Source organism: Takifugu flavidus, chromosome 18, assembly GCF_003711565.1.
Source record: "Takifugu flavidus isolate HTHZ2018 chromosome 18, ASM371156v2, whole genome shotgun sequence".
Taxonomy (NCBI): Eukaryota; Metazoa; Chordata; class Actinopteri; order Tetraodontiformes; family Tetraodontidae; genus Takifugu; species Takifugu flavidus.
Genome location: NC_079537.1, coordinates 11,039,813 through 11,064,992, shown reverse-complemented (window position 1 = coordinate 11,064,992; position 25,180 = coordinate 11,039,813). Strand labels below are relative to the sequence as shown.

Genomic DNA, 25,180 nt, shown 5'->3' with positions numbered 1-25,180 from the left:
GACCTGCCCTATGCATCATTTTAGTGCTACTCAGGAGGGGGGGGGGTCTATCAATTCACCTGCCACAAAGATAAAATTGGACCCACTTCTCACTCTTCCATCTGCTTTTGTGGAGCAAGAAATTGCTTAGAGGTTAGCCAGACAATCTAAGGAGGAAGCAATTTCTCAGCTCCACGGTGCGCCGATAAGAAACAGGGGCGGGTGTGAATCCCTGGATTCAAATTTGATTCAGTGGCATCAACTTGGAAATGTGGGTGGAAACATGGAAACTAGTTGATAAAGTTATTTCAATTTAACCTTTTTCCACCAGAGAACCAGAAGACGGTGATAATAACAGTTCCCAGGTGTATCTTTGCAGGCACCTTTTTTTAGAAGGTTTTTGTCTCGTTAGCCGTACCTACTAGCATCAATGCTAGTGTAGCGTACTGGCCTTCGCTGCTCTGTCCTCGGCAGCAAAAGCACAAGGAGAAATACATTTTTAGCGCTTCTGTTTGCCTGCCAAGAAAAGGATTTTGCCGAAGAGTCCGGGGCTCCTGGCTGAAAGCCGGCTTGGTTCTTTGAATTTCGAGGATGCTTCTCTGTCCTATCCTCCACCCAGTCCCACAACCTTTATCTGAGCCCTGGCAGCCACACTTAAAGAAAGCTTTCCACAATTCAACATTCTCAGCTGTTTATATAATAGAGGTCCTGGTAATCCCGCGGAGCCGCGGGGAGCGTCCCCGGGGTAACGCCGACAACATTCTGAGCATCGTTCCTACAGCAAAGACGCCTCTGAATCACGGCTCAGCAGAAATGAGCTGATCTCTAGAAGAAACCTTGAGAGCAAAACATCTCCCTGTTACACGAGAAGGTGTATTTAATTATGATGGGGGGGGGTGAAAGGTGATTGTTCCTCTGCGGCTGACGCGGCGTCGTGGATACAATTCATCTGTGTACAAAGGAGCCTCTCAGCTACACAGCCTTCACCTTCTGCATCCAGGAGATGTTTGCTCAAAGGTTACGGGACAAAGGCTGCCATTGTTGCCGCATTTTTCCCGCATTCGCCCATGAGAAGCGGCAGAGACCCTGGAAACGGCGAGAAGACGGTCGCCTTTCACAGACAGCCTTCTCCTCCGAGGCAAAACAGAAAGAGCCGGAGTTCTGGTGCAGAAGTCTCTGTTCCAGACTGGCTATTACACTGTCATGTTCCTATTTTTATTTTATGCAGCGTCCCACCTCCACACAGTTGGTCTCCCCATCAAAAGAGGGGACAGACAGGTATCACACACCAGGAGAACGGCGTTCCCAGCTCTCTGATGTCAGGATTCTCCTCCCAACGTTCCCATAAGAGCTCGCTGATGAATCGACCCAAACTGGGAGCCCACATCTGGTGTTTAAACCCAGACATGAGGGGATTAAATGATGCATCAGGTCTTCAGAAGAGTTTGAATCTATTTTTTTTTTTTTTTTAAGAGGTGGACAAGACAGGGGGGGGGGGGGGGGGGCTCGCGCACCTCCAGCTCCCTCCGGCAGGTTCTGATTACAGCGGCGGCCGTGTGAGAGCAAAAGCACTTAAATTCCAGCTCCACAGCATTCTGATACAGTCGGTTCGTCCGCCTGCAGCGTCAGACTGCTGACAAAATAGAGAATAAAGAAAACATTTGTATGTATCTGGGAGGCTTTTCCACCCCCACAAAGCACATAAGGGGGGCCTGGGGGGGGCTTCAAGACTGGCCAATATTTTCCAATTTGCTGTTGCAGTAGATGACGACAGCGTCTCCACCGTTAAACCAAATGTGCTCCTGACCGAACATGTGAGGGAACCAGACGGGAAAAAGCCTGAATTCCATCACAAACTCGTAGCCGCCTCATCACCGGCCGGTCGAACCTGAGCTTTGTCCCCCCCCCCACCCCCTCCCCAGCGGGGACGCCGCGAGAGACGCGTTGGATCCGATCCTCTGTCAACAACGGCGGCCAGCAGCCCTGCGGCGAGCGCTCCTTCCCGACTATTCCTGATTAAGGGAGAGAAATGATGCATAAATCATCAGAGTGCTGCTCCAGATACACAGATTGTCAGAGACCACCCTCAACCATCTGTTAAAGGAAGACCCCCCCCACACACACACACACACACACACGCGGGATGTCACGGGAGGCCACAGGGAACGTAAACAAACCCACTTCCTTTTAATGCATTGATCGGTTTAAGGGGCTTTACATGTCCCGGTAAAAACCTGGAGCTGGGAGCCACTTCGGTCGGGGTGTTTGGGACCAGAGTCCATCACTGCCACAACGGCGAGCAACACGTCAGCCACGATGACAAACGAAGTGACTCGGGGACTCAGCTGGGAAATCAGCTCGTTCGTCACGATACCATCAGCCAGATGTGATTAATGGAGGCGGGGCCAACAGCTGACCGCACGTGACCCATCATCACGCATCAGGAGGACCTCTGAGCTCCTTTAGCCTCATTCACTGCTCAAGCCGCTGACTTGAGTAACAGCGACATCTAGCGGAAGGATGAGGAAGTGACCGACATTTCTTCAATTTAATGAGGCCAAAACAACAATCAATCACGTTTAACTGTTGCGATCAGGAACTAATCACCCAGCCGATTGGCAGAAAGCATTAAGATCTAAATGAGGGGAAACTCGAGCTGATTTTATACTGGAAGAGTCGACTTGTCTGATATCAAGAGCTCAAAAGCTGTTTTTATGTGCAGGTTTGCTTTGCTGCATACCTGTTGTATACGGCGCCACTTCCTCTTTTAAAATTTAATCTATAACATAAATTGGCCCGGGGGAACGTAACTCTTGTGAAGAGCATTAAAATGGTTATATGGTTGATGGATTAGGGTAAATTGTGGGATATTCCTGTGCAGCTTCTGCACTGAGGACGGTTAGTTCAATTACAGCCTGACAGCTTTGCTCTGCGGAGGATTCAGCAGTTAGCAGCTGATTATCTGCCAAAAACACCCCTGCGTCCACATGAGGAGGATAAGGAAGGCATCCACGAGAGCGGGGCGGCTTTTCAGATGCCAAGTTAATTCCATTTACGTTGTTGTCATTAAAAAACAATGTGTAATTAATAAGCATTTTTAAATTCACCTCTCACTGGCGTTCATGCAAACGCCTAATGATGCATCGCCGTGACTGACAGGACGGCTCAGACACAAACAGCAATCGGCTGCTTTTTCGTCAACATAATGGATCCAGCGGAACAATAGATAACTGCCATTTTTACGGATCGGCTCCAGCGAAGCGGAACACGTGAATGTGCTGATTGGATGTCGGGCTGAAACTGAAAGATGGTGCAAAAATGTAAAAACAGGAAAACAATGGCTCTGACGCAGAGTTAATGGGATATAAGAAATGACGGCCTCACCTCTTATATTGGATATTGTCTTCCACGTGTGCTGGGAGGCCTCTTCAGCACTTCTGAGCACTGAACGTGCACTAACCCCACATTAATCTTACGCCACAATTTCATTAAAACTCCATCAAGCAAATGAATGATTGTGATGCAAAAACAATCAGGCCACCTTAAAATGATGACACTCGAGCCTGGGTGTAGAAGACTGGGCTCCTGCTAACTTTATTATGTCTCCAAATGATATATATATTGGTATTTTGTGCATGATTGTGAGATATTAAAAACTTTAAAAATTGCTGCCAAGATGGTTCCCAAACAATTCCATCAAGCAAATTGAGCTAGATCTCAAAATTCATGAATGCTTAACATTTAATGGCTAAAGTAGCCTCATTAAAACTTGTTTCTTTAAATATATCACAGCAGTAAGGAGTTGAAGTTAGCACTGCGCTAGTGGCGTTAGCAGGCTAAGTGTTAGCTGCGAGGCTAACGGGGTCAGACGTTTGACGTTTCAACAAACTTAAACTATTTAAACTAAATTAAACTACACAATCACGCCATCAGCGCTCCCTACATTTGCCGAAACAGCCAAATGGGGGGGAAATAATAAACAAGTGATTACCATCGGCATATTCGGCAGCTATGGTTAGCTTTAGCTCGCTAATTGGGAGCGGCAGCGAGCGTCGGAAACGCGCGCGCGCCTGGAAGTCTCGGATGCGCGTTCTCGGCGCATTTTGGAGATGTCGGCGCCGTCTCCGCGCTCCCGATGGATCCAGAAGTTTTTGTCTGCGCAGAGGAGCTCCAGGACAATGTGGAGGTGAGAAAATGCGATTTAAACGCGTTGGTTTATGATCCATCTGAAAACTGTTGATCTCTGCGCGCGTGAGAGAGCAACTGTGTCGTCATCATGAGGGAGAATAAAGCAAAACGCGCTTATGTTTGTTGGATCGCACTTTTTAACGCGCACAAGTGTAAATTCTCAATTTCATGTCACTTATTCGGACCAGGCGCGCTTGTTCGAGCAGTGAAACCTGTGTACGAATAAATACCAATAAATAAATTCCTTCCTCTACATCTTCACCTTTTTCCTGCGCATTTCTTTTAAACTTCTACTTTTCACACTTGCTGAAACATCTGAAAGGAAAATTAGCCAAAAAAAGGGGGGAAAAGTTAGAAAGAGGCGAAAGCTGTGTGTGATAAAGCAAGTGTAAGAGATTAATCAGATTAAAGAATTTCAGCATTCCACAGCAGAATCCCACATAATCGCAGAGGTGGCGGAAAATGTCGTAATGTTGGTAAACTGGTGGGAGTCCGTTTCTCTCCTGTTATTCTCCTCATTTTAACCCTGTACCCAGAAGTTTAGAGTCCTGGGGGAAATCAGATCACATCTGAGCTGTTTTCGAGGTTCCGACAGGACCGAAGTTTCCGTTTCTCAAGCAGAAATCAAGGAGATCCAACCCGGTGACGGTTCCCTTGGCTCGGCGTGATCCCGCTCTTTATCTCCACAGGTGAGCGGCCGTTGGTGGATGAGCTCAGACAATCGGACCCTGACCGGACCCTCCGCTCAAGCTGCCGCCTTCAGCCGCCGCGGGAGCCGGAGTCACCATGGAGACGGTGGTGATCGTGGCCATTGGGGTGTTGGCCACCATTTTCCTGGCGTCCTTTGTTGCCCTGGTGGTGGTGTGCAGACACCGCTACTGCCACCCCCACCACCTGCTGCACCACTTCGACTCCAAGTCGGTGACCTTTGTTCGCGCCTCCGGCAAAACCCGCAGCGGCTCATCAGACACCGGCGTGTTTCTCCTGTGTGTTTCAGACCCACGGTGGATCTGATCGGCGCCATGGAGACCCAGAGTGAGCCGTCGGAGCTGGAGCTGGACGATGTGGTCATCACCAACCCCCACATCGAGGCCATCCTGGAGAACGAGGACTGGATAGAGGACGCTTCGTAGGCCCTTTAGACCTTTGTTTCCTCTCTCGTGGCGTCATTTGGTCTGGAAAAGCTAAGCTAATGTCTGATTTTCCTCCCTCTAGTGGGCTGGTGTCGCACTGCATCTCGATCCTCAAGGTAGCTCAGCCGGTTCCGTCTCGATCATCAGCGAAATCCAGACAGATCGTATTTGTAGTAAAGTGACATGTTTGAAGGCCCTTTAGCTAATGTTGGCTCTATCAGTGTCTGTCTGAGGATAATGACATGAAGGGCATCAATACGTACGGGTATGCTAATGCTAATCAGCTATAGAATATGTTGTTTAAGCTTGAATTTCCTTTGGATTTTATTGCTCCCAGTAAATTTAAAATGACCCTTTTGCTTCCGCGCGCAGATTTGCCACACTCTCACTGAAAAACTGGTTGCCATGACGATGGGCTCGGGTGCGAAGGTCAAGGCTCCAGCCAGCCTGAGTGACATCATCACAGTGGCCAAACGCATCAGCCCCAGGTAAGAAAAAGCAGCGCGCCTGCAGCTCGGCGCCGCCCGGCCGACTAACGCCGCCGCTCGCTGTCCCCGTCTCGCAGGGTGGACGACGTGGTCAGGTCCATGTACCCTCCTCTGGATCCCATCCTCCTGGACGCCAGGTAATCGCATTTGTTGTTTCATCGTTTTTTAAAGGAGCTTTTGGACGTGCGGGGAAGCTCCAGGCTAACGGTCGGTGAGGTGATGGATGAGAGCCCGCGTTGGGCCGACCGCTCCGCTCGGTTTTATCTAATCATGTAATAACGGCGGAGACAGTGGAACAAATGCTCGAGTGCCACGGTGGGTTTGACGCCACCGCCTTTATTTCTCAGGGCTACCGCGCTCCTGCTGTCAGTCAGCCACCTGGTGCTGGTCACCCGCAACGCCTGTCACATGTCGGGCAGCCTGGACTGGATCGACCAGTCGCTCCACGCCGCCGAGGATCACATGGTGGTGCTGCGCGAGGCGGCTCTGGCCTCTGAACCAGAACGAAGCCTGCCTGGAGCCGATGCCCAGAGAGAACAGGCGATCTAGAACCAAAGAAAGACCTCTCCGTCATCAAGACGCGCAGCGTTCCGGATGATTTTAGCATCTTAAATGAGAGAATTGGTAGATTTGAGTCACCCAGAGGAAAGAGTTGGTCCGTTTGAAACCTTGTAAAAGTGAAAGACCTTTGCCAGTATCCTCCCGAGTGCAAAGAGTCTAAATCCAATGGTCGCACTGTCACATGGAGGCTTAGTCAGCTAATCCATTCAGAGGAAAACAGCACCCAGTTAACCAGTGAACCCAAAGTGGCTCCGACTCAGCAGGCCAATGGAAAGCCCTCTCACCCTCCTACAGAGTTCAGGGCTACAAATTTGTCATTCTTCCTGTTTTACTGCTGCTTTTAGCCATTGTGTTGAGAGATTTGGCCGCAGCAGCGAGGACTTACTTTAAATTCCACATTCACGTTAATCCCTGTCACAAATGTATACTATATCTACACTCTCCAAGCTAACGACAATCCCATTAGCCTGTACATAGTGATTAATGATAGTTAGAGGTAGGTAGCATGCTGATACAACAAATATAACAGAAATTAGCATTCTGTTAGCAGGAGAAGCTGTTAAAAAGCCTGTTTGTTTATTAGCACCACAATATTAGCTGATAATGCTGTTTTTCTTTAGCTTCGTAGCTCTACTAGCACAGTGGGCAGACGCTCAATGCTGTCGAGAGAACCCATTAAAGAGAAAGCTGTAAATGTAGTAATATCTGTACAAAATCTTCCACAGAATCCAACTTTGAAGCAGATGTAAAGCAGAATAAGCGTGTCATGTTCTCATACTTGCAGCAGCTAATAGTGACGATAAGCACCAGCTAGCATCCAACACTCCAAACGCTGTGAAGCTCCCTAGTCCAAAAAAAATCCTGATAATATGAATAAAAACATTACATTTAGAAAGTGGATTTCTTGTTTTCTCCCTGTTTATTAGCATTTATCTATTTTTTTTAACAAGCACTCGTTATTCCCCTCCATAATCCCACAGTTGTGTTACCGACGTCCATATTCCGCTCCCACACACTTTCTCTCTTCATCCATCCATCGATTTGTACAGACGTGACGGGAAAACGTGTTTTCTGTTTCTGCTCTACACAGCGGCAACAGAGAAATCTGCTGTCAGATAAACATTCCACAAACTCGTACTGGTTTGACATAAATAAAGGCGGACGTCTTCGCTCCGTCCGTGACGTTGGGAGCCGTCCTTGGCGCATCGATCCTCGGTGGAGGAGACTGGCTTCTCTGTCTAGCACAGCAGCCCTTTGCTCTTCTTCAGATCAATTTGCTCCCAGCTCGGGAGGGCGGCGTATTCATCCCTCTTCATCTCCAAAATAGTCTGAAATATAATTGTAGTCATTCCTTTGTGTGGGGGGAAACAATGCAAGACAATTCACCTAATAAACTTTTTTAAATCGAATCTACCGCTCTGTATTTATTACCTGGAAGTCTTGATCTGACAGGTAGACCTCCAGGTGCTGGGGGTCCACTCCTTGAGGTAGGGGGCTTCGCAGCAGCTCCTCCAGGGGGTACTGGGTCTTCATGAGCTGAGCCAGGGCGTCCTGCACCAAGGTCAGCTTCTGTCGGCCCGAATCCCCCTGAAACATCAAACATAAAAACATCTGCAACAGATCTCTTATCACTCTAATTAAAATCGGGACAAAATCCCAGTAAAGAGGATGATGAGACAGGATGAAGCTTCGTACGGCTGAAATTACAAACATCTCTGTCGCCCCCTGGTGGCGTAAACCAGGAAGTGAATAGACTCCGGTTTTTAATTGGTTAAACCCAGGTGGAAAATGTTGATTGACAGGTGAACTCTGCCTATTATTGGACTGAATTACCCGTGTCTGGGCTTCTGGGCTCCGCTCCCAACGGGGGAACACGTTGGTGAAGGTTAGGGGCTCTGACCCCTCACAGATGAGGTAGGCCCGGGGGGGGCGCCGCGGATTCATCTCTGGGAAACACAAGAATCGTCACATTATACCAACCATGGCAGCCGGCTTCGCCTTCCCCGCCGTCTCACCTGTGCAGTACTGCAGCGCGGTCTGCATGGCGCACCTCCTCTCGTCCTGCCAGGTGGGGGCGGAGCTCTCTGCCCCGCCCCTTTGCCACAGGTAGACTTCCAGACGGTTGTCCAGAAGGAAGAGCGCTGCGGGACAGATGATGTTCACCAGAAAGCAACCAGTAAAACTACAGGTAACGATGAGAAAAGGACGAATCGATCCAACTTTCATAAACCTGACTTCCTCTCACCGGGCTGCAGCGCTGTTGAGTATAAAGTCTCCTGGACAAATGGCATCGCCGTCACGATTCCCGGGAATCTGGATGGGCTCCGCAGTTCTTTGGCTCGGAAAACCCCGGAGGCAGCGCTCAGGTGGAAAAGGCGCGGTGTGAAGTTGTACTTCCCAGGATCTGACAGGAGAGGACGGACCTTTAAGTCCGGAGGGATGAGAGAAGCATTCCGGGTGCAGGCGGACATTCCGCTACCTTGCAGCATGCAGTCGTAGGCCTTCCTGTCCACCGGGCCCAGCGCGGCCCAGAACTCTGCAGGTTCGGAGCCCTCCTCCACCACCTGGACCTTCAGAGAGCTGCTCTGGTTCAGACCCAGCTCGGACGGGCGGCTCCGCGTCAGACGCTCCACCACCCTCCTCCCAACCTCCCTGGAGCTCGAAGCAGCTTTACAGCCGGTCCACAAAAACAGCGACCCCTGCAGGCCGCTGAGCAGAACCACGGCGCCTCTGGACCTCAACGATCCGCAGCAGCAGTCCACCTCCAGCAGAGACCCCTCCTCCGGGAGCTCCCCTCGCACCGCGAACAGACGCCACCCTGCTGGGACAGAGTGGTTCTCTTTGACCACGTCGCAGAAGCAGATGCAGGAGGATTCCTAAACGCTCTACCTGCTTTCGGGGCCTCGTCTCTTTTGCCTTTGTGGACGACCAGGCCGCCCCGGAAAAGCTGCAGGAAACTGGGGGGTTCTTGTCCCTGCAGGACCACCACCTCCAGGGACAACAGAAGAGACACAAAACAGCCTAATTCTGAATTCTGTAGCCAGGAACGGCTCAAAATAACAAAAGGTCTAAATATTAAAGACATCCTGTTGAAACAGACAGAAGATGCTGCTTAAATACAGTTTTATGATCATGTGTTAACATGTTTGGGGACTTTGAGGGGCTGCAGCAGTTTCCAGTCACACCTGGGACTCGTCGGGGCTGCTGGACTGGAGGACGCCACCATCCCGTCCACCTCGCCACAAGAACGCCGCGGTTCTGTTTGGTCCGCCGTCGTCTTTGGGATGCTCCGCCGTCTCTGCGGCGCACGGAAGCATCAGAGCTGAAGTTTAAGCCCTAAAGAATAAGAAATAAAAGTTCGGCCACACCCACCTTGAGTTTGAGGGCGGTACGACCAGCGGATGATGTAAGAATCTCCTTCGTGAAGCTGCCCGCCGCTCTCAGCGGGAAGCTCGCGCTCCTCAAACTCCAGGACGTGTCGTGTCTCCACGGAAACCGGCCTCATCTCCACTTGATGCCCATCCTCCAGCGTCACGGCGACGCGACCCCGTGGGACCTCGGCCCCCTCCGACATGTGCACCGAAGCCTCGCCGCCGGGCGCCCGACCCGACAGCAGAGCTTTGGCGTCACAGGCGGTCAGGAAGCGTGCTGGCGTTGACGGTTGGGACGGGGAGGACCGGACTGGGACCGACTGGGAACAGAGCAAAGAGGAAGTGCGGAGAAGTTCTGCGTCGCGCCTGGAAAAAACGGGGACGAACCTGAGCATCCTGGTTCTCTGGAGCAGCCTCGTCTCCGCCTGCAGCCCCGCGGGTCCAGTCCAGGAACTTCTCCCGGAACAGAACCGTCTCTTCATCCTCAGAAACGCAGCCCAGCAAGGCCCAGCCCGGACGACCCTCCCCCCTCCTGGAGACGCGTCAGAATCAGACCGTGTGTTCAAGAGTCGTGGCTAATCAACACTTTCAGCTGGAATAAACGCGTGTTTCGAACACAAGGTGTCCCAGAGGTGCTGCAGAGGGGTGGAATTACACCTCCGCCACGAGTGGTAAATACAGCCGCACGCCGCCACCACAACCGTAAACCGATCCCACCCGAGGAGTGGACTTACAGCGGCATGCTGGGATTGCACCGCATGGGGTCCAGGGGGCTGACTGGGCAGTTGCTGTAGTCGTAGGCTCCGGCCCAGACTTGGCGAGTCAGCTGGAGAGCGACGCTCCTCCTGCTGGGGGGGACGTCCCGCCCCTGCCACAGGTAGACCTCACTGCCGAAATCAAACAGCAGCACCTGCACACACACACACACACACACACACACACACACACACACACACACACGTATGAAGACCAAAATAAAACACGCTCGTTCAGCATCAGGCGAGAGGATCCACGAGACCTCCGAGGAGCCCAGCAGGGAGGCGCTGGGATCGGAGGCCCAGGCCTGCTCCTCAGGCACCAGCCGGTTCTCCTGCAGCCGGTACACACAGTTGGACTCCGCCAGCCCTCGCTCGTACACCTCGTCCTCCTCTCCCGCGCTGGCTCCTGCGAGACGACGCAGCACCCGACGTTACGGCTGGAAGAGCGCCACCTCAAACCTCACCTGGCGTCGACCTCTCACCCCTGTAGTGGCTCCTTCCTCCCAGGAGTCTCCAGAAGTCTTCCGCCGGGCCGCCGTCACAGTTAAGCCCCTCCTCCAGATGGACGACCTCTGGCGCCCGACAGCCGAGATCCCTCCGCCTCAGGATGGTCGCCGCCAGCTCACGTGCCTGACAGGCGACAACAGCATCCATCGTCTCTTCAGCTTTTGATGATTTAGCCACCAAACCTCCGTCTGCAGGTCCAGTGAGGACATTCTTCAGCCGTGGCTCACCTTGGCTCTCTCCTGGTCATTGGCGAACTCTCCCGTCCACAGGAAGCAGCGCTCCGGGGTGACCAGCAGGAAGCAGTCGCCACTGTTCAGCGACCGCGCCGACGGCTCCACCAGGCGCGCCTGCACACGCTGCCGGCCTGTCGCCACACACGCCAGCGGTTAGCACAGAACCGTGAGCTCAGATGGGCAGATGCAGGACGTTTTTAAACCACCTTTGACGTGGATGAGCATCAGGCTGCCAAACGGAGGGAAAGAGGAGGCCGAAGAGGAGACGGCGTCGTCCGAGGTGGCGGGATGCGAGTTTTTAGACTCTGAAAACAAGTATTGACATTGACAACGCTGGTGAACGCCAACCCCAAAGTTCACTCTTCACCCACAGAGTGTTGATCTCACTCTTCTGTGCCTGGATTCTCTCCTCGGAAGCGGCGCCCATGTAGTCTTGGGTGATGTCATCTCTGGCAGCCAGAGCCCTCAGAGGGTTCCTGGAGCCCTGAGTCCGACGAGACGGGCGCACCGACCGCCGGTGCTCCGCGACCGCCGAGGTCAGCCTGAAGAGGGGAGCACACGCCTGCGTGAACGACACGAGGGCGGGGCTTAAAACGGAGAGAATCGGGGCTCACATGGGTGTGTTGGTCCGGCAGAGGACGCCCAGGTCCTGCTGAGCGCCCAGGTCTCCGCAGGGTGGCGGCTGAGCGCAGGCAGGCGGAGGCGACTGATCGCCATAGAAACCTCCGTCATCCGCAGACGTCTCGGAGGGCAGAGTTCTGTCCAACTCTGCAGGTCTGAGGCCTGACGGAGGAGAGAGAGCAGCACGTTTATGTGCACGTGTGTGTGTGTGTGTGTCAGCCATAAACTCACCGCTCTCGTCTGCTGCCTCGACTTCATCTCTTTGAAAATCATAGACATCTGCTTTGATCTATGGAAAAAAAAGTTTAAAAAAGATGAATCCATCACCTAAAATGGCTTAATTGCGTCACCTTCATCACCTTCTGACTGTTCCTGGTGGGGGAGGAGACCTGTTGTGCTTCAAAGGTCTGCTTCATCTGCAGAGGAAACAGATTCATGTGTTTTCATAGTTCAGATCAATGGTAGAAAAAAAAAAAAACTAATTAAAAAAGGAAAGATTGACAAGAGATGAAAGCAAAAACACATTAAAATGTTAATTACAAACAGACAAAACGGATCAGGTCCATCTTTACTCGGAAGCACGTTTTCAGTTCTATTTTTAGGACGCGAGGGGGAACTGATCACCTTTAAAAAAAACATCTCTAAAGGTGTGATATGAACGCAGTGTAGAGAGAGCGAATCATGTCACACACACACACACACGTTGCCGGCAAAACGTCACCGTGACGACAGAAATCACCACAGACCGGAGGAGAGTTACCTGATTGAAACCCACGACATACTGGGGCGTACTGTTAGAATAGACGGAGGCAAAGACGGGCTCCTGGCAGGGAAGAAGCATTAGGGGACAGAAGGAAAGCGAAAGCTGATTTTAAAAAGAAGAAGAAGAAGATTTTAGCGGCGAGGACTTACCCAGCGCTGGGGGTGGGCGTCGGCCACAGGAAGCTCCTCCTACAGGACAGAGACGGGGACAGGAGACGAATGAAAACGTCTTCAGATACGCAAAATCCAAATGAGCAGAGCTGTACTGCACACAGACACACACGTCAGGGGGCATCAGAGGTCACGGGGTCACGCCGGGGTCATTTAAACACATAAATAATCCGTTTTGAGGCCAGCGCAGCAACACAATCTGCTCTGTAAACATTCCAGCCCAGCTGCTCGTTCCAGGTCATAAATCCCAGATTAGGATTAATCTGAAACAGGCGTCGTCCTTTGAGTGCGTTTACGTCCAGACGATCCAGCTCAGCCAGAGATTTTTCCTGAAACATCTGCCGGTCAACTGCGTTGCCTCCCTACCTGGCTCCGGCTGGCGCGGCTCTCCCGCGGATGAACGCCATCGTCCACCAGTGTGACCCGCACGCGTCCGTGCTCCGTCTCCTCCTGCTGCTGCTGATTTCTGGACAGAAATGAATGGAAAACTCATCAAATCCCTGATGCAGAGCAGCTGGAGACATGTCAGACGTCGCCTCCTGACTGATTAGAAGGTTCCCTACGGATGGAACCAGGTTAACTAAAGCCGGACTCGATGTCTAAAGAGGATTAAAACTCACTCAGAAGCTCTTTTGTGCTCCTCAGGGGGAACCAGCTGTTCCAGGGGTTTGTTCCTCCTGTCCTGAGGAGCCTCCTGCTCCTCTGAGCTTCTGACAGGCAGGCAAGCGATGGTTTCCCTCCTGGCCCGGCTCCTCTGCCTCCACGGGGCCACGGAGGGAGAGCCTCCCTCTCCTCCCGGTGCTGGACGTCTCTGCCTGCGTGGCGGGACAGGAAGGACCTGCCGCTCCTTCTTCTCCTCCACTGACATGTCTTCACCGCCGCCGCCGTTCTGGTCCTGACAGGCGTCCGTCCCCTCAGAGGCTCCAGAGCAGCTCTTCTTCAGGATCCCCCTCAAGGCCGGTTCAGAGTCACGGCGCTGGCTCGGGTCGCGGGGCTCAGCGCCGAGGTCGGATCTCTGCAGGGAGAGACGGACCTCGCTGGGTTTCAGGTTGACGGAGGAGTCCTGCTGTCTGTCCGCCAGCTGAGGGGACAGACAGAAGGCGGGAAGCTGCACGGGACCCTTCTGGAGCTGCGGAGAGCAAATCACAGATGAGGAACCCACCAGGATGGTGCGGGTCACATGACACGTGTCATCTCACCAGGCCGACCTCCTCCACGGTGATGGGCTGCGTGTGGTACCGGGCCCCCTTCTGCCTTCTCCTCTCCTGTGGTCCGTCGGCAGGACCGCCGCCGTGCTTCTCCGGCAGCGACAGGTTGTTGAAGAGCGCCAGCTTTTGGCTCACGCTCAGTTTGCAGCTCTCGTCGTCGACCTCCGCCGGCTCGGCCCGAGCGGGCGCGGGCCCAACTGGCGGTGCCGGCGTGGGCGAGCTGGGGGAACAACAGCCACAGCATCAGAACCAGAACCAGGCAGCGTGTTGGAAGGCCGGCTGGAGAACTTCTCGGGATGCCCCACCTGATGGCCACCATTTCCTCGCAGGTGATTGGCTGCGTCAGAAAGCGGTTGTCGTTGCCGCGGCGCCCCCTGCGCTCATGGAAGACGCCGCCCGAGCGAGGTTTCAGGTGGGCGGGGGCCTCCGGGGCGGCAGACTTCTCCAGCTCCTGAGGAGGAGGAGGGAGACGGTCACCAGGATGAAGACTCAACTCCTGGATCTTCTGAACAGGAGTCGGGAAATAACGCTGCTCGCGGATTTGAAATGGAGAAATTTGTCCAGCAGGTCACAGCGTAACCGGAGACGCGCAGCTTCGGTTACCACCTCGCCAGCCTCCGTGGTGAAAGCGGCTAATTATAACGCCTCCGCCGTGGTCGGGAGGGAGGACGCCGCGTTTTCACCTGGTGCTTTACGGCTAAATTCAGAAGTGGAGGCGGCATCTGAAGGTTCTGCACTTTCTAAATGTTCCTCCATCACACTAAAGAAAGAAAAGCTGACTGTGAGCGGCAGTGTGGACCAGGACCAGGACCAGGACCAGGACCAGGACCAGGACCAGGACCAGGACCAGGACCAGGACCAGGACCAGGACCAGGACCTGCCGGGTCAAACACGTGGAATCATCCTCAAATCATCCATTTCTGAATAGGGATCAAATACCTGGAACAAAGTCGCAGCACTCACAAGCAAGAATCATTTATCTTAAGCTAAAGCTAATATAGATAATATAATATTCAGCTGCGTTTGTTCCCCAAAACCTTAAACAGACATGTGGGAACACGCCCGGAGCTCGGGGGCGGAGCTGGGAATACGCAGCAGGTCGCGGGAGGCAATAAAAAGAAAAGGATCCCGTTCCAGAGTGGAGACAAACATAGACTCACTTTAAACAAAGACATCTTCGCCGCCACGCTCATTTTGGCTCTGGCGTCCGTTTTTACATCAGCTGTTTGGGGGAGGGGAGGAAAATGGCGGTCAGCTTCGACGTCAGAGGTCGCTGGCGAGCCTCAAATGTAACAGGAGACGTTCCCGTCAGATTTACCTTCGCCGTCGTCTTCTTCTGCCTCCATCCGTCTGGAAGAGAGAACAGAAGCGAGACCTGATCAGTCCGGTCTCGTCCCCTCACCTCTTCCCGCCTCCTCTTACCCGCTGCTCTCCTCCACCTCCTCAGCCGTGATCGGCTGCGTCCTGAAGCGCTCGCCGGTCTTGCGCCCTCCGGAGGGGAGGTACCGCCGGGCGCGGCGGCGCACGCCCTCGGGTCCCGGCTTCACGGCCAGATCCAGAGAGCACGCGGTTCGGCCCGTGTCCGGACAGCTAGCGGAGGAAATAAAGGTGAGGTTAAAGGTCATCGCACAGGTACGCAGGCCCATCAGGGGCCCCGTGCACGTGCAGGCGGGCGTACACTTTGTCGGGCAGCGCGCCGCTCGCCGTCTGCTGCAGGAGGGCACTTCTCAGCTGACCCACCGACACCCGGGTGTGGAGCTGCGGAGCGTCGAGTCCAGCAGGGACGGCGGCGGCGGCGGGGGCGGGGGCGGGGCCCTCCCCGCTCAGCATGCTGGCAGAGTCCTGGAAACCCTGCCTGGGGGGGGAGGGGGGGGGGGGGGAGGGGCAGAGGACCCGGATCTGAAACCTCCAGGCTCGGAACAAGAATTTTACACAAAGTTTCTACCGATTTCTTTGACTTGACAAGATGCCGAGAATGTTCCTACGTCGCCGTTGAGCGAGTGAAGTCGTTTACGCACGAGGCAACGCGCCGTCGCGCGTACGTGCACGTGCACGAGCTCCAGGTGCGACTACAGGAAATCCAGTTTCTCCACGGGAGAAATTACATGCAAACAAAAATCCAGCCTGCGCACATTAGCATTAGGAGAATAAAAGACAAACTGAATGAACCCTGTGTGTGTGTGTGGTGTGTGTGTGTGTGCTGATGGCGTGGACTCCACAACAGTTCAGACCACCTGCTGCAGGTCCGGCGCTGGTTCTGGGGGCTAATGTGGTCTCACCTTCCTGAGCAGGGCGCCTGTGTCGGAGGTTCCGCCTCTCCATTGGTGACTCCTCCTTTCCCGCCGTTCCCGGCCGTCCCCCTGTGGGCTCGGTTCTCCGGGTCCTCCTTCTCCCCCCTCCTCACCCACTTGGTCGGCCGCTCCTCCGCGTTGCCGTAGTGTTCAGCCTCTTCTCGCCTCCTCTCGGCTTTGTAGCGAGCGATCCGCTCCGCTCTGGGCTCCGGGACCGGGGTCTCCATGGCTTCCATACCCTTCAGACGGGCTCGGTCGATGCTGTGTTGGTGACGGTTCAGACCCAAACCTGAAGACTGACAGAATCCATTGACGGGACTTTCAAGGGAGGGAGGGAACAGGATTGTGTTGTCAAGTCAGACACCTGAAAGACAAAAGCGGGTCAGAACACGTATGCCGTCACAGGTGCCCCCAGCAGCCAGCGCACATCTCCCCAGAAAGGTCCATTTCCCCCAAAGCCGCTGCTGCCGCTCGGCGCCCCGTAAAACGAGCCGCCGGCCTGCAGGAATCTCCCGTTTCACTGAAACTCGACACCTCGGCAGCGCCGCTCCGGGTCCCCGCGGGTCCTCCGGACACAGCCGGAACAGCTGCAGAGCCGGGGTTGGCAGCTCAGTCCAGAACAGGAGGCCTCCGGGTGGGGATCAGACGAGGGTCCGACTAGCCCGGATGAGAGGGAACGACCCGAGCTGGAGGCCCAGAGAGTAAACACCCCACGACAGCCGTCCTCGGCCCACAGGTGCACGAAAACGCTGCCCGACTCACGAGCGCACGGCGCCGCGTGCTGACACAGAACGAGTGTCGGTGTGTCCGTGTACTGGGGGGGGGGGGGGGCTAAACCACAGCTGTCAGCATTCCTGATGAGGGAAGCACAATAGAGCCCAACAAAGAGGCGCAGATCTGCAGCACGGCTGAATGGTTCTGCTGGCACCGGAGCGGAGCTGCACCCCCAGAGATGTGCTGGTAAATGACATTAGCCTGAAGAGAGGGGGGGGGATTAATAAAGGTTCTGATTCTCCTCGGGCTGGCCGGTCCTGCTGCAGGATGGACCCCTCACCCCGGACCTGGTTTAGGCCCTGGGGAGGAACGGAACCCCCCCCAACCTTTATAGTGCCTCTGAGCGACCGCAAACGTCTTATTTACAGAGGTCGTGACCTGGTTAATTAAAACTGAGGCCCGAAAAACACCCGACAGAAACGCCTCCAGATGATCCCAAAATGCACACATGAAAATCACCATGACAACAAAGACTGGGTCTCCTCTAAATCTCCCAGAAAGCAGCGCCAGCAGCATCCTGAGAGGGGGGGGTCACTGGTCATTTATAGACTTCCTGGATGAGCACAAGAGTTGTTTAAAGAGCAAAAGTCACATGACCCTTGGCAGGACGCGGTCCGGCTTGAAGAGGCCCAGAAAAGACACCGAACGGGATCCACTCTGGATTCCCAGGCAGGTATAATTCCATCCCCTCCTCATAATCAGTGAATAACAACATTATTTGACCTCACACACGTGCTGAGAGTAAACAGGGTAAAGGTCAATAACAACTCGACCGTCTGACCTGCAGCACCGCAAATCCAGTCGATCTGCCCCGCAAACATGGCACCAGATGCACCACTGTTGCCCCGTCGTCCTCTCAGCCTGTTTAAATAAAGTCAACGCGCACGCCGGCGTGGACGGGTGCCGCGGGTCTGGGTCAGGTCAGCTCAGACAGGTTACTAAAGGCGACCATCGACTCTTCGTTTGCGTCACTGCTGCGCCAAACATTCGGCACCCAACACTGACCACCGCGTCGTGTTACGCGCAACGACCCCCCACGCACAAACCCAACGACCAGTGGTCCAACCACGTGGGATCAGACGGAAGAAGCAACCTCCGCGGCATTCTGAGCAAAAGTAAAACTTGTTCACCTGCAGAAGCGAAGGCGAACTCACACGCTCCGGGCCGAGTGGTGCCGCCGCCCTTCCTCCCCCTCGGTCCCCGCACCGTCGCTCCAAATGTGGACACACGCGCAGCTGTGCGGCGCTGTCCGTATTAAGAGGCAGAGTATAAATAGACGGATGGAGAAATTCTGAGCAGGAAAACGGCCCCGCAGTCGCTGCTCAGGGAGTTAAAAGCTTCCAATCTACCCTTAAAATGTTTTTTATTTTTTTTCAAAAACAACGTGCTGCCTAGTGCATGAAATTTCTATTCAATATCCGCCCAACACCCGCAATTCACATTAAAACTGAAATTGAACCAATTAACCAATATGCTTCATGCGTGTTTATAAAGGGCGACTAAAAATGAAATGAAATCCAACCTCTTTAAACTGAATTTACGATCTTTATCACTTCCTGGCGTGTTCCACACCTGCACATGCTTAAACAAACCCCGACTTTGTTTATTTTTTAACGGCGAAAGAGTTCGGAGGCCTAATAAACCGCAGGCGCGCCGCTGCTGCCGCCTGCTGGCCGCACTGCGCAACTGCCAATAAAAGATCGGAGGTCCTTCATCGACAAAACAAACACAGAGAAACGACGTAAAATTATTTATAAAAGCTTTCTGAACACTTAAACTCAAGTACAAATAGAATGAGTAAAAAAATGAGCAAAATACAAACATTAATACAGGTGTGGTCTGTTCCAGCACCATAAATGTCCGTCAATAACAAAAATAAAAGTCATTATTCTAATTTAAACAAGTAAAAATGCATTAAAGAAACAACGTAACCCAACCTACCATCACAGTACTCATGGTGGTGTCAATTTACAGCAACTCTAAAGTTTTTGTGCAAAAACTGCATGAATTTGAGAACAAAATTGTGTTGATTTTTTTCATAATGCTGATCAACCTTAACAGTGAGGACTGATCCTTCAGAAATGTCCCAGATTTTTTACAGTGGATCTGAACTTTAACACTCCAACCACACAAAAATGGGTTTCATTAAAAGGTCTTGGACATTTTAAAGATGTGATTTTGGCGTGTAGGACGGTGACGCTGAAAGAAGGCGGTTGTCTTATTCGGGTCCTTCTTCTTCGTCACTGCTTTGTGAAGAAAGGATGAGTCAGCGCTTTGGCGGCAGAGATGCGACTGCTCGGGCTGAACGCCAAACATTCCTGCAGGTGAAGAGGAGTCACACCTGAGTGCTGATGATATGCTTCACATACTGTATGTTCAAAAATAAGGGGGTGCAATGGCGCACGTCTAACAGCAGGGGGCAGTATAACCACGCTCACTGGCCACACGCCTAAAAACAAGAGTTGGATCACGTGATATTTACCTGACATCAAAATTTAATTCCATCCATAGAATTTTTGTATTATCTTTGCCACGCTACGAGACACATCTGGAATCATCACTGAGGTCGAAATCTAACGTTTCTATCCGCTATTAATAAACTGCTTTGTGCAAAAGCTGCCAGCCATTTTCCAATCACATCTCTCCCTGATGGCGTCTCACGGTCGCCGCGGCGATGCGTTGAGGTCCAATTATTTGACTTTAACGGCTACAAATGGTCACCCCTGATCCAAAGTGGTATGAAAGTGCGATGAAAGAGAAAAGTGGCTCACAGACAGGAGGTCCTGTTCATGCGGCCCCAGACTGGGCAGCACTTTGGTGCAGGCGGCTCCTGGCCTCAAGCTGTTGGAGTAGGAGATGGGGCTCTCCTTGGGCCAGTCCTCCTCCCTGGGAAAGCCAATCACCCTGCCAGAACAACCACCACGTGAGTCCAGCGCGTGTTAGCTGTGGGTTTTACCTTCGCACTCGGGCCGGGAGATTAGAAACGGTAAAGGAAAAAGAGCCTCACTCGAAGATTTTCTGCAGCTGCTGCACCTCCGTGTAGCCCTGGAAGAGCGGCCTGCGGGAGAACAGAGGTAAAGTAGCGGCAGAGAGCGTCGCCCGGAACGCACGCGTCTCACCTCAACAGGAAGAGCTCGGCGAAGATGCAGCCGACGCTCCACATGTCCACCGAGAACATGTAGACGGAGTTGAGCAGCACTTCGGGAGCTCGGTACCACAGCGTCACCACCTGAACACAGCGGGAGTAATCAGGGGACCCTCGGTGGCGCCGGGCAGGCGCGTCCGCCGCGGCCTCACTTACGCCCGGGGTCAGAGCGATGTTGAAGCTGTAGATGCGCGCCAGGCCGAAGTCCGCGATCTTCACCTCCCCGTGGCTGCTCACCAGGATGTTCTCCGGCTTCAGGTCGCGGTGCACCACCAGGTTTGTGTGCAGGAAGTCCAGCCCCCTCAGCAGCTGCTGCATTAAATCCTGCAACAACAGAGCCGCAACATCCCTGGAATTTCATTTACTAACAAAAACAATACAAACGCACGTCCAAATGTCTGTTTGAAGGTACAACAAGGTACAACAAAATCACCTTAATGGCATCACGGCTCAGTCCAGATGCCGGAACCTTGGACAGGTAGGTGGACAAGTCCTGGTCAACATACTCCAGAACCAGAGTGAGATCCAGGCTCCTGCCTGCTGGCACGACGGAAACATCCAACAACCTGGACAAAGAACAGCGTGAGGAGGTTGCTTCTGTGTTAGCGTCAAAGCTAGTTGGAGGTTCTCAAGTACTTCAAAGCTCACTTCACGATGTTGGGATGGTTGAAGTACTTCATTTTACGCATCAGCGCCGCCTCGCGGACCATGACGGCAGGTATCCCCACCTGGGACGCGTCTCCGCGGAAGTTGAACTTCTTCACCGCCAGGAGCCGCTGTTTCCCCCCTTCCTCTCGGGCTTTGTACACTTTCCCGTAAGAACCTTCTCCGATCTCGGCCAGCAGCTCGTAGCAGAGCGGAGACGAGCTCACTTCCATCGTTGATGAAAAAATTAATTGCAATAACCCAAATTAACCTGGAAGTCGCAGAGAAAGCTGGAGTCAAACATTTGCAACCATTACGCCTCTGACTCAGACCAGGCTGCAGATTAAACTAGCTAACAATGCTCATTACACTGGTAATTGCAGGTAAGCTAACAGGTATTACCACCTGTTAACAGCGTTTCGAAGCACAAATTGTTTATTTTTAAATAAAATGAAAAACACTTGGGATTTCCGGTTGTTTAAATGCTGTTTTTTTCACCTCTGGACGTTGGACGTGCTCTCCTCTTCATTCCTCCATCCGCTGCAAAACGAGGAAGAACAGGAGGCAGCAGCAGGAAAATATAGAATCTGCAAATCACACCCCTTTTGTTGGCCAACTAATCAGAACTCACACATTTTACATTTTCATGAGCCCACTTGGGCACAACGTGGCGCGTCCATGTGCGGCCCACGCATCCGCATATACACACAAAAGCACCTCAACACAAACAAATACACACATTTGTTTGGCACCTACAGCGTTGCAAGTCAACAGTTGATGTTGGAGATAAAGATACAGGTTGGACGAGTTTCCAGTTCAAAAACGTGGATTTCGCAGTGAAGCGGGTGAAAGCTGAAAGTTTCCCAACTGAAATGTTTAAAACATATTTGAATAAAGACGACAACGGAGCAGTTTGCATCCTTTAATACTAAGTACAAGCTGCAAACACACACAGGCACCAACGGCTGTTCAGTGATGATCAAACTCAAGGATCCGCCGTTAAACGTTAGAGGAAAAGGGCTCGTTAGCGTCGTGGGAGCGTTCCGATGCTCGTTTGTGCTCCCCTCTCAATCCCCCTTCAGCTTATCATTGACCCGTTTGGTTCTCTTCGCCAGGCCGATGGCGTCGAGGTGGAGGTTGCGGTTGAGAAGGACCGATCCGCAGGTGAGCGCTCCGGCCAGGCGCCGGCGAAGCCGCACAGGAACACGTCCTGACCTGCGGGACCACAGAACACAACGCGTCCCCACGGGGTCGCTTTAACCCGGCGGCCTTGGGGGCGGCGAGGAGGCATGGCGGCGCCACTGACCTGTCAGGTAGAGGTTCTTCAGCGGAGTCCGAGGTCTCACCGTGGCGTTCAGCTCGGGGCTGAACCGGGCGACGCCGTGGTCGGCGCCGTAGATCTCGCCTTTGGGCGCTCCGATGTAGTGCGTGTTGGTGACGGGGGTCCCTGCATCCACGTACTCGATCTACCAGACCAAACAGGAGAGGATGACGTCACACCTCGCCAGCCGCCTCCTTCCATACTGCGGGGGGACAAAGGTCACCTTCTCTCTGGTGATTTGGGGGAAAACGTCCATGACCACCTCCAGAATGGAGTCCAGGAAGGCCCGCTTCAGCTCTTTGTACTCGGCTCCTCTGTTGGTCACTTTGTCGTCCTTCCACTCCTCAAACCACTTGTAGTTGGCGAAGGTGACCAGACTCAGCGTGGACTTTCCTGAGGAAGACGACAGTAAAGAGGCGCTGCGGCGGACCCGGAGGTTAGGGTCCCGCCTCCTTACCTGGCGACCGTTCCTCCCAGGTCGGATCCTTGGCCGACGGAGAGGCGACGAAGAGGAGGGGCACGTTCCGGGCGGAGTCCTCCTTCTCTCCGCTCAGGTACTTCCCAACCCTGAGGAGCACAGGTGTTGGCTTAAATCCCACCCTGACCCCGATTCATCTAATCTGGAGTTTGAGCACACGGAAGAAAACTCACAGCTCATCGAAATTGTTCTCTGTGAAGATCCAGTAGTTGTCGGCCTTCAGGCCCAGCTCCTCTTTGGTTCCGCTCAGGCCCAGGAAAATGCTCAGGCCTCCTTCTCCGTTCTTCATTAAACTCAGCTGCTTCTGGATTTCTGTCGCACGGGAACATCGGTCAGCGATCAGGTGTGAATACGGACCGGCTGCGGGGCCCGGTTCTGACCTGGCAGGGCCTGGAGCTCTCTGGGCAGCAGCGTCTGGTAGGTGTTGAAGATCCCGGCATCCGAGATGACGACGGGGGCCCGGATGTGGACCTCTTCCTGTCCTTTCATGACGCTCACGCCTGGAAACAGCCACGCCGAAGCGGGTTTTTTTATCCAGCTCTCATTAAAAATAAAGAAATTCACACCCACCACAAGCTTCTCTGGCGTCGTTGAACAGGATGCGGTTAACCGGGGCTCGGACCAGAACCGCCCCTCCTGCCTTCTCAATGATGGGGATCATGTGATAGGCGATTTCAGTGGCGCCGCCTTTCGGGTACCAGGCGCCGTTGAGGTAGTGGCTGACCAGCAGGCTGTGCATGGAGAAGCTGGCGTCTTTGGGCATGTTGCCTGTGGATGGGAGAAAAACCCGAGGACGTCGGTCTGAGGAACCGACCCACAAACCGGGAGGGAGGAGGAGTTCTGTCCTACCGTAGGTGCCAAAGATGTAGGAGAAGACGGCCCTCAGGTCCTTGTTGTCCGTCAGCTCGTTCACCACCTCCGTCAGGCTGCGCGACGCCATTTTGAAGAAGAAGGACAGACGCTTGGCGAGGCCGGTGGAGACCAGCAACTTGGCCAGGGGGGCGGGGCAGATCTTCAGGACGGCGAGGAGCCAAATCCCCCGGCTGGCTTTCTGAAGACGGGAAATGCACAATGACGGCGGCGCGGAGATCGTTTCTATACATTACAATTGAAATAAATAAATAAATAATAAAAGGTCGGAGGATCAGAAATCAGGCGAACTAAATGGAATTCACACACAAAAGCAAAACACAGGTGGATGACGCAACGGCGCAATTATGTAATTTTATCTGGGCCCATCCGCCGACCTCTGCGCTGGCGAAAACTTTGATCCCTGAACATTATCCCAGACAAAGCTGCACGACAAAGCTCGTCTGTGTCAAAGTTCACTTCAGAAATCAGTTCAGCGGCCGACGAGGCGGCGCGATGTTGAATTTCTAAGCAGATGCGGAACAAAGAGAATATGGGAGGAGTTTTCCAGAAAGAAGCTCCCACCTTGACCAGTTTTAAGTACTCATCGATGGCCTTCTCCTCCCCGGGGAAGCACTTCTTCAGCTCTTCGGGGAAACGCGTCCTGCCGCTGTAGATGGGGTAGCGTCGGCGGTTCTCCGGAGGTCCGATCACCACCTGGTCAAAAGGGTTCTCCAGAGGCTCCCACTGCAGCTGACCATCCGTCATCTGGTCCAGCATGCAGCGGAACGGCTTGTGATCCAACAGATCCCCGATGTAGTGGATCCCTGAGGGTCAAGACAAACAGAGAGCAGTTTTAGAGGGGTTTAATCGGACCTGAGGCACATGAGAGTTACAGAGACGAGTCCACCGGACCGACGTCAAACTCGTAGCCCTTTTCACTGAACGTGTGGCAGCATCCCCCGGCCCGGTCGTGCTGCTCCAGAACCAGCACTTTCTTCCCCACTTTGGCCAGCAGAACCGCAAGGCCGAGCCCGCCGATCCCGCTGCCGATGACGATGGCATCCAGATCCTCAGGTACTTTACTGACCAGGAAACCTGCAGGAACAAACACCAGAATTTGTCTTTTTAAATATTCATATAAACCAGTTCAGTTGGCCACAGCTGACAGTTCCCACTATAAATAATCCAGTAAAGAATGGGAGGTGAACACAGGACATGTTTCCAATTGTACCCAATAAATATTTATTTTTCATGCATACATATTGCCTAAATGAATCCGAATCGTTAAGTTTTCTTACGTTTTTCAGGTTAAAACTAAGTGGCCTTTCAACTCACCTTGCTTCAGAACTTTATTTTTCTCTTTCCGATTGTGAACCATCGGCTTCAACGGCTCACGAGTATCCTTCTCAAACGGGTTGGGTCCGGAGCTTCCGAACACATACTTTAATACAAAAATGACCAACGCAACAGAAATAACTACAACGCTTAACAGCATTGCGACGGTGTGTGTGTGGACGTCAACTCCCACACCGTCCGCTGCAGCCACTTCCGTGTTCAGCTTCGTAAGTCCCGCCCACTGCTACGTGATCCACACTACACGTGACGGCTTTTGGCCAATAGACGACCAGATCGGAATCTGCACAACCAATCAGCGTGTGGCAAAATGAGACACTTCCTACTCTGATTTTTGCGAA

At 53.2% G+C, this 25,180-nt stretch overlaps 4 protein-coding genes and 1 long non-coding RNA gene across 18 annotated transcripts; 1 reads left to right on the top strand and 4 right to left on the bottom strand.

Moving 5' to 3' along the window:
- Positions 1-1,489: 1,489 nt before the first annotated feature.
- On the bottom strand, positions 1,490-4,073 carry LOC130515201 (uncharacterized). The gene is made up of 3 exons (XR_008947168.1): positions 3,364-4,073; positions 3,087-3,279; positions 1,490-1,991 (listed from the first exon to the last, which is right to left on the bottom strand). It is a non-coding gene; the product is annotated as an uncharacterized LOC130515201 (long non-coding RNA).
- On the top strand, positions 4,058-7,758 carry tmem98 (transmembrane protein 98). Of its 2 annotated transcripts, XM_057015338.1 has the most exons (7): positions 4,062-4,165; positions 4,857-5,084; positions 5,165-5,296; positions 5,383-5,416; positions 5,673-5,788; positions 5,866-5,925; positions 6,136-7,758. In XM_057015338.1, the coding sequence occupies exons 2-7, from the start codon at positions 4,954-4,956 to the stop codon at positions 6,335-6,337; spliced, it is 675 nt and encodes a 224-aa protein (XP_056871318.1). In that variant the 5' UTR covers positions 4,062-4,165; positions 4,857-4,953; the 3' UTR covers positions 6,338-7,758. The 2 variants fall into 2 exon arrangements, with proteins under 2 accessions (XP_056871319.1, XP_056871318.1); XM_057015339.1 differs by lacking the exon at positions 5,866-5,925 and having other exon boundaries at positions 4,058-4,165.
- svilc (supervillin c) lies at positions 7,246-18,332 on the bottom strand. Of its 12 annotated transcripts, none has more exons than XM_057015317.1 (31): positions 18,176-18,332; positions 16,260-16,635; positions 15,659-15,835; positions 15,403-15,570; positions 15,299-15,330; positions 15,141-15,202; positions 14,286-14,431; positions 13,972-14,200; positions 13,393-13,901; positions 13,139-13,238; positions 12,752-12,790; positions 12,600-12,662; positions 12,190-12,255; positions 12,071-12,128; positions 11,833-12,001; positions 11,606-11,760; positions 11,425-11,523; positions 11,213-11,349; positions 10,961-11,108; positions 10,739-10,884; positions 10,455-10,630; positions 10,108-10,252; positions 9,722-10,040; positions 9,535-9,647; positions 9,239-9,338; positions 8,829-9,170; positions 8,595-8,753; positions 8,365-8,490; positions 8,183-8,295; positions 7,781-7,936; positions 7,246-7,677 (listed from the first exon to the last, which is right to left on the bottom strand). In XM_057015317.1, exons 2-31 carry the CDS (start codon positions 16,505-16,507, stop codon positions 7,588-7,590), a joined length of 4,590 nt encoding a protein of 1,529 aa, XP_056871297.1. In that variant the 5' UTR covers positions 16,508-16,635; positions 18,176-18,332; the 3' UTR covers positions 7,246-7,587. The 12 variants fall into 12 exon arrangements, with proteins under 12 accessions (XP_056871297.1, XP_056871305.1, XP_056871306.1 ...); XM_057015325.1 differs by having other exon boundaries at positions 8,829-9,167; XM_057015326.1 differs by having other exon boundaries at positions 12,199-12,255.
- Positions 18,333-18,780: 448 nt separating this feature from the next.
- cdk21 (cyclin-dependent kinase 21) lies at positions 18,781-21,468 on the bottom strand. Of its 2 annotated transcripts, XM_057015336.1 has the most exons (8): positions 21,334-21,468; positions 20,839-21,106; positions 20,624-20,756; positions 20,347-20,514; positions 20,165-20,274; positions 20,053-20,103; positions 19,817-19,949; positions 18,781-19,363 (listed from the first exon to the last, which is right to left on the bottom strand). In XM_057015336.1, the coding sequence occupies exons 2-8, from the start codon at positions 21,066-21,068 to the stop codon at positions 19,286-19,288; spliced, it is 903 nt and encodes a 300-aa protein (XP_056871316.1). In that variant the 5' UTR covers positions 21,069-21,106; positions 21,334-21,468; the 3' UTR covers positions 18,781-19,285. The 2 variants fall into 2 exon arrangements, with proteins under 2 accessions (XP_056871316.1, XP_056871315.1); XM_057015335.1 differs by having other exon boundaries at positions 20,165-20,514.
- A 275-nt stretch (positions 21,469-21,743) lies between these two features.
- On the bottom strand, positions 21,744-25,045 carry retsat.2 (retinol saturase, tandem duplicate 2). The gene is given in 12 exon segments (XM_057015332.1): positions 21,744-22,018; positions 22,021-22,050; positions 22,142-22,301; positions 22,380-22,549; positions 22,614-22,723; positions 22,808-22,946; positions 23,015-23,134; positions 23,205-23,402; positions 23,484-23,685; positions 24,069-24,310; positions 24,399-24,581; positions 24,822-25,045. Coding segments are annotated over 12 exon segments (1,830 nt in total). The 5' UTR covers positions 24,982-25,045; the 3' UTR covers positions 21,744-21,902.
- Between the last annotated feature and the right edge of the window lie 135 nt (positions 25,046-25,180).

Excerpts from the sequence above, each read along its gene's own strand:
- cdk21 (XM_057015335.1), bottom strand. The coding sequence starts at position 21,068 with ATGGAAGTGAGCTCGTCTCCGCTCTGCTACGAGCTGCTGGCCGAGATC. Across the intron at positions 20,757-20,838 it reads AACCATCCCAACATCGTGAA|GTTGTTGGATGTTTCCGTCG; the intron begins GTGAGCTTTGAA and ends TTCTTTGTCCAG. Across the intron at positions 20,515-20,623 it reads TGAGCCGTGATGCCATTAAG|GATTTAATGCAGCAGCTGCT; the intron begins GTGATTTTGTTG and ends CTGTTGTTGCAG.
- tmem98 (XM_057015338.1), top strand. The coding sequence starts at position 4,954 with ATGGAGACGGTGGTGATCGTGGCCATTGGGGTGTTGGCCACCATTTTC. Across the intron at positions 5,085-5,164 it reads CTGCACCACTTCGACTCCAA|ACCCACGGTGGATCTGATCG; the intron begins GTCGGTGACCTT and ends TGTGTGTTTCAG. Across the intron at positions 5,789-5,865 it reads GCCAAACGCATCAGCCCCAG|GGTGGACGACGTGGTCAGGT; the intron begins GTAAGAAAAAGC and ends CCCGTCTCGCAG.
- svilc (XM_057015317.1), bottom strand. The coding sequence starts at position 16,507 with ATGGAAGCCATGGAGACCCCGGTCCCGGAGCCCAGAGCGGAGCGGATC. Across the intron at positions 15,836-16,259 it reads CAGGCGCCCTGCTCAGGAAG|GCAGGGTTTCCAGGACTCTG; the intron begins GTGAGACCACAT and ends CTCCCCCCCCAG. Across the intron at positions 12,002-12,070 it reads CGAGGCAGCAGACGAGAGCG|GCCTCAGACCTGCAGAGTTG; the intron begins GTGAGTTTATGG and ends CTCCTCCGTCAG.